At 44.0% G+C, this 10,388-nt stretch overlaps 3 protein-coding genes across 3 annotated transcripts in view; 2 read left to right on the forward strand and 1 right to left on the reverse strand.

Moving 5' to 3' along the window:
• The first annotated feature begins 101 nt into the window (after positions 1-101).
• Positions 102-561, forward strand: LOC102042794 (histone H4). Its single transcript, XM_005421635.3, has one exon. The coding sequence runs from the start codon at positions 132-134 to the stop codon at positions 441-443; it is 312 nt and encodes a 103-aa protein (XP_005421692.1). The 5' UTR covers positions 102-131; the 3' UTR covers positions 444-561.
• Positions 562-891: 330 nt separating this feature from the next.
• LOC102042962 (histone H2B 7) lies at positions 892-1,371 on the forward strand. Its single transcript, XM_005421636.2, has one exon. The coding sequence runs from the start codon at positions 919-921 to the stop codon at positions 1,297-1,299; it is 381 nt and encodes a 126-aa protein (XP_005421693.1). The 5' UTR covers positions 892-918; the 3' UTR covers positions 1,300-1,371.
• Positions 1,372-1,480: 109 nt separating this feature from the next.
• LOC102036135 (histone H3-like) overlaps positions 1,481-10,388 on the reverse strand; it is a 24,370-nt gene continuing 15,462 nt past the window's right edge. Inside the window, exons 2-3 of the mRNA XM_014307257.2 lie at positions 10,174-10,388; positions 1,481-1,895 (exon numbers count right to left, since the gene is read on the reverse strand). Of these exons, the coding sequence (XP_014162732.1) occupies positions 1,568-1,895; positions 10,174-10,388 (543 nt within the window). The 3' untranslated portion in view covers positions 1,481-1,567. The remainder of the gene's footprint in view (positions 1,896-10,173) is intronic.

Here is a 10,388-nt window from a genome sequence, read left to right on the forward strand (position 1 = left end):
AAAAATGGCGGGAACCCCAACCCCCTTCTTCTGCAGTCCTCAACCAGGTCGGACCAAACCCCATAAAAACCGCGGCGCGGGCGGCGCTGCTTTCCGGCTGAGTTGGTAGTGCCAGTAGTGAGCGTGCAACCATGTCTGGCAGGGGTAAGGGCGGCAAGGGGCTCGGCAAGGGCGGCGCCAAGCGCCACCGCAAGGTGCTGCGCGACAACATCCAGGGCATCACCAAGCCGGCCATCCGCCGCCTGGCTCGGCGCGGCGGCGTCAAGCGCATCTCGGGGCTCATCTACGAGGAGACGCGCGGCGTGCTCAAGGTCTTCCTGGAGAACGTCATCCGCGACGCCGTCACCTACACGGAGCACGCCAAGAGGAAGACGGTCACGGCCATGGACGTGGTCTACGCCCTCAAGCGCCAGGGTCGCACTCTCTACGGCTTCGGCGGTTAAACTTAACATAGTTGTAACTCGGCGTAGTTTTAAACACCAAGGCTCTTTTCAGAGCCACCCACAAATTTCATGATAAGAGCTGCTATTACTAATCGATATGTTCGTGTTAAAGAAGTAATTAAAAGGTGTAAACTAAAAAGGGTGAGAACCTGATAGGTTATAAGTTCTCATAGCACTGACGTCGTTGGCGATGAATACGTTAGCGAGTGTCCGCCCAGTGCAGTTTGCATCATGCGCTGCGTTTTTGTGCTTAAACCCAGGACCCTGACTGCAGCCAGGATTGTGTAAATGCAGCGTCTGAGCTCTGGCGGCTACAAGACGGAGGTGCCTGACATTACGTTGGTACTTTCTACTCCAATAGGAATGTAACAATTACGATCCTCTAATTTGCATAACGCCGTTATAAATAGGGGGGGCAGGCGCCATTTTCGATGTTGTTGTGCTACAGGGAAGATCCTGAAAGAAAACATTAAGGATGCCTGAGCCGGCGAAATCTGCTCCAGCACCGAAGAAGGGCTCCAAGAAGGCCGTGACCAAGACGCAGAAGAAGGGCGACAAGAAGCGCAAGAGGGCAAGGAAAGAGAGCTACTCCATCTACGTGTACAAGGTGCTGAAGCAGGTGCACCCTGACACGGGCATCTCGTCCAAGGCCATGAGCATCATGAACTCCTTCGTCAACGACATCTTCGAGCGCATCGCGGGCGAGGCCTCGCGCCTGGCGCACTACAACAAGCGCTCCACCATCACCTCGCGGGAGATCCAGACGGCCGTGCGCCTGCTGCTGCCCGGCGAGCTGGCCAAGCACGCCGTGTCCGAGGGCACCAAGGCTGTCACCAAGTACACCAGCTCCAAGTAAAAGGATAGAAAATTGTAAATCAAACGGCTCTTTTAAGAGCCACCACACGATCCTAATAAGAGCTGTAATTACAAATACTTCTTTTAATATGGATTATGTAGTAGGAATCCAAGAACAGTATAGGTACATAATATTACACAACTTCTCAAAGTTCTTTTCTTCTACATTAGTAATGTAAGTAATTACGAGCTCTATTTGTGAAATTTGTGGGTGGCTCTGAAAAGAGCCTTGGTGTTTAAAACTGCGCCGAGTTACAACTATGCTAAGTTTAACCGCCGAAGCCGTAGAGAGTGCGACCCTGGCGCTTGAGGGCGTCGACCACGTCCATGGCCGTGACCGTCTTCCTCTTGGCGTGCTCCGTGTAGGTGACGGCGTCGCGGATGACGTTCTCCAGGAAGACCTTGAGCACGCCGCGCGTCTCCTCGTAGATGAGCCCCGAGATGCGCTTGACGCCGCCGCGCCGAGCCAGGCGGCGGATGGCCGGCTTGGTGATGCCCTGGATGTTGTCGCGCAGCACCTTGCGGTGGCGCTTGGCGCCGCCCTTGCCGAGCCCCTTGCCGCCCTTACCCCTGCCAGACATGGTTGCACGCTCACTACTGGCACTACCAACTCAGCCGGAAAGCAGCCGGAGTTAGAACCGGGATTGCCGCACCCTCTTCCGGCGCCCCCTTCGCCTCCCTTCCCCGCTGCCCGCGGGTCTGCGGCAAAATCCTGCCAATGCGGGCCCTCGCCCTGCGCTCTCGCCCCGCCTCTCCACGGCTGTCGGCCTGCTCATCCCGGCTTCTGCTTCTGCTTTGGACGCTTCAAGTGTTCCTTTTTAATTTTTTGGTTATGAGCATTTGCCTGCATAGACACCTTCCTCGGGAGAATTTATATAATCTCTGCCAACCTTGTTCTCTGCGACCTACAGCTTCTTTCCAAGTTCTTTTTGTTTAAAACGCTCAAGCCGTGTCATGGCTAGAGGATTTTTACTTTTTTCTTTTTTTTTTTTTTTTTTTTTTAAGTAATGTCGAATTTCCTTAGTGACGATTAAAGCGTGAAGGGTTCCCTGGCCTGTGTTTGTTTTACTGGACTTTGTTTGTTTGTTTCCCTGGAAACACAAATGCACACATGTGCTAACACATACACCTTGTCTCCCATACCTTTACCTATCCAGCATATTTTTCACCATTTCTAGGAAAGCAGAGAGCACAGAGGATTCTAAAGTGAGAGACCATAAGGAAGAAGCCACTGCTTTCAATTTTCTGGGAATGCTTCCTACTAGGGAAGTATTAGACCTGTTCTTTTGCACTGTAATGGAAATGAAAGACAATTTCAAGTTTCTCACGCTAATGTTTGGGTTATCCCCTTGCTAAACATGTGCCATTTAAAATAGGAATGCTACTCATATTTTTATAGTCAACACTAAAATATAGATGAATGTTCCAATACTACTATGTTTCCTGGATAAAGGCAGGATTGCACAAACTAATAAAGTTTTCCTTCCTGACATAGATACTATTAAACTAATTAGTATTGAGATTAAACTCATTTTCACAATTAAAAAACATTTGGGCCCACTTGGCATTTTCCTTTTCTAATTTTAACGGCAAAAAATTTCAGAAATTTCTATTGATTTTGGGTAATAATAAACAATCTTTACAGTTAATAGAGGAATATTGACATAGAAATAAATAAGTCTTCAAGAAGTGTGAAAATAAGAATTTCCCAAAGAATCTTTTAGGGATTTTGTTTTGGTGTGATCTCTGTTTTAATTTGCATTTAGTCTTCATATTCTGAGAACTCTTAGCATTATAAAGCACTTTTACTGGCACAATTTTGTGTAACTTCTTTGAAAAAGAAAAGAAAAAAAAAAGTGCTGCTGTAACAATCTCCTCATGCCCTAGCATCCTTCTTATTAATGACTCAAACATTTTAGGGTAAGAAATTTCTTTCTTTGCCTCCTCTCACTTATCCCCTCAAAAGTCCAGTAGACACATATTCAAAAAGGAATTTGCTGTCTTTTTGTGAAAGAGATTTATCCAAATTACTTTTTCCAAACACAGGAACATAATGAAACATTTCTGGGTTTGGTTGGTTTTGCTGAGGTTCGTTCATTTGTTTGCTTGCTTGTTTTAATATCTGTGGTAATCTTTTAGCTTTTTCTATTTCCCTCTGCAGCATACAACTTTGTTCAAAACTCTTCAGCCTTCTTTTATGAAACCATAAACTTACTGATAAAATCTATTCTATAACTCAGGCAACTGCCTGGTTTGGAATTGTGTCTCCAGAATTTAGGGATGTATCACAGTGCATTTGATTTTCATTCTTCCCTAAAATGAGGTCCTCTTGGCTTTCCTGCTTGGTCAGCTTCTGATAAGCACCACCAGCCAACCTTCTGTTTGATTCCTACATTTCAGCTGGAGTCTTCTACAGGACAGTGATCCATCCATTAGCACCTGTGGGACACCCTCCTGTCACATCAGCCTGTACACTTAAAAAGACCCACAGAAAACAACAACAACAAAAAAACCCCCAACAAACCCAAAACAACAACAACCCCCCAAAAAACAAAACCAAAGAACCAACAAACCTCACCCTCTAAACTCTTGATAACATTTTTACTACTTGAAAGTGTTCTCAAAATACAACATATACAGCTGCTTGCAAAATACTGTGTATTATGAAATACCTCTATAATAAAGTCTTGCAGCCATGCATTTCAGGGCCTTTAAACTAGATGACTTTTATAAGGATGGTAAGAAATTCTTCCCATTTAAAGATCTTTGAAAACATAAAATGACTGCATGTACACATGCATGCACACACATAGCAATTAAAATTCAGTCCTCACATCATGGCATCAGTATTGGACTCACTTTTAATTTTATTTCTGTGTAGGCTGCACCCGTGCTGCTGCTGCTGCTGCTGTGAGGTGAACTCAAACTCTGCATGCACCTGCCTAAACAACCCCAAAAACCAGCAAGGACTGGCCTGGAATTGCTGCAGAGTCTGTTAAGTTTTCAAGCATTGGATGCAGAGGTGAGATGACACTTCTGTTCTGGAAATATTTCTGTGTTATATTGGCCTACACTGAGAGTACCAAAGCAGCCTGAGAGTGACAGATGTTGGCAACCCCTCCATTTTCCTTTGGTGTCTGTATATTTACTACTCTTAGACTCTTAAATGCATCCCTTCTCCCTAAAAACAAAACCACAACAACCTGTCAGATGAGTCTGCCTGGGAGAACTGATGGGAAGTTCAAAACTGGCCCAAATAAAGAAAATAATGCTCAATTTCAGCATCCAACAGAGTAATTAATTTACAAAAATGGAGGGGAAGATAACCTTCCTTAATATTCTATTTCACAACATAACCAACTTGAATTGCAGCTGGCCCTGTCTGTTGCTTAGAAGTCCTTCAGTCTCAGTGGGACAAGGATTATGACAGAGCTAGTGGACTGCAGCAAAGCATTCAGAAATTCTGAAGTGCTACTTATTGCATTGGTGCAGTGGAGATCTTACCTGTTTTCCATATATTATCAGTAGCTGGAATTAATTCAGGAAATGACCTCAGCACACTGAACTGGTGCCTAAAACACACAGAGACTTATATTTGATCTTTGGTTTGACATGAAGAGCTGTCTGAGAAACACTTTTTTGTTTTGTTTATGTGTTTTTGGGTTTTTTGTGTGTGCTTTTTTTGTCATGCCTCTCACATTGTGCCTTCAGCTCTAGATCCTTATGTTCATTACAGCATTGGCACACTGTCCTAAAATCCCTGCGATCATATGGAACCCTTACAGAAAAGGATATCATGTGCCCTCTGGATCAATTACTTTCCTATTGGTGGCATCACAAGTTGAAGCTCTTACAGGCCAGAATTTTGTACAGCTTTAGAGACCCATCCTGATGGATCAGTGCTGTGCTTGGAATAACATAATAAATAAAAATCCATGTGCAGTGGGAAAGGGGATACTCATAAATACATCAAATACTCATGGCATTAGATCTTCAGAAATAGAGAGTGATGAGCAAGAATAAAGTGTAGAGAGAGAAGCAATAAGGACACAGAGGATATATAATCAGATTTTTTTTAATACCTTAACTACATCTAACCTCCACATGAGAACAGATGACAGCACAGACTTGGCTGCTGTGCAAAGACAAAGTGATCAAGCCCATTAACAAAGCATCTTCATATTAATGGACTAAAACCTCACAATGCTTAAGGGTAAAAGAACATGAAGGATGGGGAACCAGACATGGAACTGAACATTGTCATTCCACGTAAACTGGATAAAGCCCCACAGGTGACCCAGATGAGGGCAGTGAGGAGGGGGCAGTGTTGGGGCAGGGCCACGCTGCCCTTGAGATGTCCTTTGCCACCCCAGTGTCCCTGCAGGTGTGGGTTTGGTGACTCTGGCACCTCACCCTCAGAGCAGGCTCAGGCAGAGGCTGAAGTGCCCAGCACCAGGGATGGCCTGGAAGAGAAAGGGGTGGGGAAAGCAGGGCTGGGGCAGTGCCAGGCTCACCTTGGCACGGCTTGGGTGGCACCAGTGCCCCTGGAGCTCTGGACTTTGGGGCTCTTTGAACCTGAAGCCAAACCAAAAAGCACCTTTAGACTGAGATGCAGGCCACCATGGGTGGCACAGATGACAACAGTACGGACTGAGCAAGGTTGGGGCATGTCCTTTGCCACCCCAGTGTCCCTGGAGCTGCAGGATTTGTCTCTCTGATCCCTATCAGTCATCACAGACTGGGGCTGAGGTCCCCAGCCAGATGAGCTTACCCTGTTTTATGTACAAATGGGTTTAATTCAAACTCAGTTTTGCACTGGTTTGATATATTACTGTTCCTTTAGTTTGTTGTCTTTTTATTATTAAACCCTGGTATTGCCATAACAGCTTCACTGAGAACAGAGCTTTCCATCTTGTGTTACTTCATAGGCTTTTACAGGAAGCTTTCATTAACTGCATTCTGCATATTCTCATGATGTATTAAGTAGTTTAGCATTAGTGGCTGGAGTGGTTGTAGCATTAGGCCACAAGAGCTGACCAAAATAAAAGGTTTTCTTAAAAGCTAATGCTGCTACAGAATGAAAAAGGTAAGGAAGGACCAAGGAAACAACTCCAAGAACCGAGGCAATGTCAGATGAAAAAAATCCACCACAAAAAAAAAAACAAAAAAAAAACAAAAAACAACAAAAAAAAAAACAAACAAAAAACCCCAAAAAAACCAAGAAACCAAAACAAAAAACAAACAAACAAAAAACCCCAACAAACCAAAATCCCCAACGCAAAACTAAACAATGAAACACCCCAAAACCTGTAAAACAAAACAGACAACTGACCAGAAGCAGCTGATGGGCTTGGGAATTGAGTGCTGGTGGCCTGTGTGGGGGATTGAAGGTTAATTTTTGGTGTGGTGGTCACTTCAGAGCCACCCAACTCAAGCTGTAACCTGAGAACTAATGAAAGAAATTGGAAACCTTCAGTTGGACAAGTGCATTAATAAACAGGATTCTAGGGCCAGACCCTGTTATTGTAATTAACTCCATATTGGAGTAGCTGACAAAGTACACTTTCTAATATATAATATAAAATTTTAATAAAAGTTGATCGTGTTGTGACCCTGTTGTTTGCACATCTATGACCTGACACGTGCTGATACCCAGGCTGAAGAGAGAATGTGACCTGAAGGTGCGAGAGGCAATGATGCAGCAGGGCGGTGCTGGCCAGGCCTGTAGGAGAGCTGTGGCTGGCAAAGTTCAGACTTGACTTTGGTGGAATCAACAGGTGATTCAGATTGTGAAGAAGCCCACAAGAGGGACTGGCAGATTAACACATGTTTAGGACGTATCTTTGTACACTGGCTTGCATGGAAAGCACCTTTACAAAACATTTACACTGCAATAGTTAATTCAAATGAGAACCTTGCTTTCAGACACATATTTATTTGTTCAGATTTTTTCAGAAACTAATAGCTGTCAAGTAGGACTGATTAAAACATTTTTTGTTCTAGAAAGATGCTGTCATCAGACCTTTTATGTATTTGGATGAAATGAAGCACTTCAGCAGAATGTCAGTAGTGATGCTCTGTTTTACCTGTTGGACTGATAAAAACATTCTTCCAAGACATGATTTTAATTTGAGCCAGTTCATCCATGGAGGATGGCTAATAGGCCAGGAACAGTCCTAGCCAAGTATCTTGCTGAGCATCTAAAATCACCTGCAAAAGCACCTTAATTACCAACAGCAGCTCTCAAGCCAATCCTCAGCTGCTCAGCACAGATGTCTTGCTCTCATCCAGCTTTGCCTTGGCAGCATTCTTTTATCTCAGGCTCCCCTGCAAAAAGCAAAAAAATGCAGCTGAACCTTGCTGGTACCAGAGGAACCTCCACTTTCATTCCCACTTGGACCTAGGGAATCTTGCACCACATCACCTGTGTCTACGTGCCACCCATTTGCTGTGCATTACACCCCAAAACTACTTCAGGCTCAGGCATTATAATTTAGTTTATATGAGCCCTGAGAAAATAAAAAGCACTGGACACACACCTTTCTTTCTCAGCTGATGAAGTGTTTAGTGATTTTTTAGTATTCGAGTATGCAACTGTCACTGAATGAGTCCAAATAATACTTAATTTAGTAAAAGAGTTGGAGGTCTTCAAAAGACTAGAGGAAAATTAAGAAGAGATGAAGGCAAACAAAACCTGTCTCCCTGTCTCGCTGCTCAAATATAATTTGTTTCCTGAAAGTGCAAAAAAAAAAAAAAACAACAAACAAAACAAAACAAACCACAAACCATAAAATCCATTAATTCTGATGCTACATTTTTCTGAAATGTAACTACTCTGACCAATGGCTTCTATAAGACATCAAATATCTTCTAAATAAAGTTAGAAAAAGCAATTTTACTTAATTTTTTTCTTATAAGCATATGCAAACAGGTCCAGGGAAACATATCTTTGGCCATCTCAGAAGATGAAATGAGTTAGCTTTCACTGCGTGTCATTTCTGCTGCCCCAGTGGTAATCTACAGGAAGAAAAAAACATCTGTTTGGAAAAACACAAGTCATATGTCAATGAACAAATCTGGGGGGATGGATGAATAAATCACAGCAGAGACTTCTTAATTCCCAAAGCCCTGCTCCCGATGCCTTCCCCCTCCCTTTTAACCCTCCCAGGCTCAGAAACAGAAAATGGCTGAAAGTGAGAAAAACAGAAGAAAGAAAATGGTGTCGAGGCTCTTGATTGGTCAGATTTTGCTGCAGAGTCCAAGTTTCTCGCACAGAGAAGGAAACATTCCTAAAATGAAGTTTTTATTAGCACCCAAAACTAAATTGAGCCTTGCAATCCTAGGCTTTCCAGGAGAAATGTTTCCTCTAAGCATTTCTCAGCAGCTCCTTATTTCCCGGTTTAAATGAAGGCTGGGTCTAACTCAATCCAACAGCTTCGTAAAGCCACCGGTACTCATTTGTAGCATCGGAAAACCAAAGGCACCCAATTTCCAATAATTCAGTGGAACAGGCTCCCCAGATTACCTAAATCTACCTGTAGCATTAATATATACATATATATATATAAAGATGCCAATAAGTCCGAAATAATTTTAGAAATGTACATTTTTCAGGCCACTACAGATCTATTGACTAGGAGAGCGGGGGGTGTGTGTGAATTCAGTCAGGGAGAAATCTGTTTTCTAGGTAGGGCCACAAAAATCACTGAACACGATGAATAGGAAAGAGACTCCATTTAGAAATGATTTTAGACTTGCTAAGTTTTCAAGCACAGATGCTTCTTGGAAAACACTTCATCTGTGTTAACTGCAACACATCTTTTTGGGAGCCTCAATAGCGACAGAGAAGATTGATGAAGCCTAAAATCTCCTACCATTAAAGATGTCACACGCGTGGTCCTAGACAAGACATTAGCAAGGAGCATACACACGACTTGCGAAAAGGACTCAGAAAACATCCTTGTCTCCACCCAAGAGTTCACCCGACCCCTCACCGCTTCTGGAAATATTTTATCTCGGGAATAGATTGTAGTGCTTGAAATGGGATGAAAATACCCGCGGGACGTCGCTCACGACCAGGAGTGGTGGAGCACTGAGGAAAGCACTGATGGAGACCTTCCAGGGAAGGCGGGAAAGGAGTTTTTGCGCCTTCAGAAACAAAGCGAGTCCCAAAGGCCCTCCCAAAACGAAAAAACCAAAAAAAAAAAAAAAAAAGAAAAAAGAAAAAAAAAGGGGAGGGGGGACTGAGATACAATATTGCTGCTGAAAAACCGTGAGGTTAAATGGGGGACATAAAGGCAACACATTTACAATACACAGGAAACATTTAGTGTATTTAACTTCTCCAAGCAGGAGAGCAAGATTCTATAGAAGTTCCGTTCTTTACGAATCCGAACAAATGATTTCAAGGCATGCTAACAGATAAAACCCACTATACTTTTAAGAAGGTATCTTTTGAGAACAGGGAAAGCTGTTTCCTACGTACCAAAATGACGCGCAAAACAACGTAGAAAACAGTTTTTAACCCTAAACGAAAATTTAGTCTAGTAAAGTCACTTCAAAAGAACTAACTACACAAGATTTGTAAAACTCAGGATCGGATTCCTACGTAATACCATTTACACATTATTTTGTACTTACTTGACGTGCAAGATCCTCTTGACTATAAGTCGCCCAAAAAAACTTCGCTTCTTACACATAACTAAGAATTTACAGCTCCTTAGTGACATTGTGGTGGCTCTTAAAAGAGCCTTTGGGTTTTCGATGGTCTAAATCTTCCCGTCTGCCAACAGCTCAGGCGCGCTCTCCGCGGATGCGGCGGGCCAGCTGGATGTCCTTGGGCATGATGGTGACGCGCTTGGCGTGGATGGCGCACAGGTTGGTGTCCTCGAAGAGCCCCACCAGGTAGGCCTCGCTGGCCTCCTGCAGCGCCATGACGGCCGAGCTCTGGAAGCGCAGGTCGGTCTTGAAGTCCTGCGCGATCTCGCGCACCAGGCGCTGGAAGGGCAGCTTGCGGATCAGCAGCTCCGTGGACTTCTGGTAGCGGCGGATCTCGCGCAGCGCCACCGTGCCGGGCCGGTAGCGGTGCGG

This window comes from Geospiza fortis, unplaced genomic scaffold, assembly GCF_000277835.1.
Source record: "Geospiza fortis unplaced genomic scaffold, GeoFor_1.0 scaffold186, whole genome shotgun sequence".
NCBI classification, from domain to species: domain Eukaryota; kingdom Metazoa; phylum Chordata; class Aves; order Passeriformes; family Thraupidae; genus Geospiza; species Geospiza fortis.

What these genes read in the sequence shown, in the direction of transcription:
- LOC102042794 (XM_005421635.3), top strand. Translation starts at nt 132, where the DNA reads ATGTCTGGCAGGGGTAAGGGCGGCAAGGGGCTCGGCAAGGGCGGCGCC.
- LOC102042962 (XM_005421636.2), top strand. Translation starts at nt 919, where the DNA reads ATGCCTGAGCCGGCGAAATCTGCTCCAGCACCGAAGAAGGGCTCCAAG.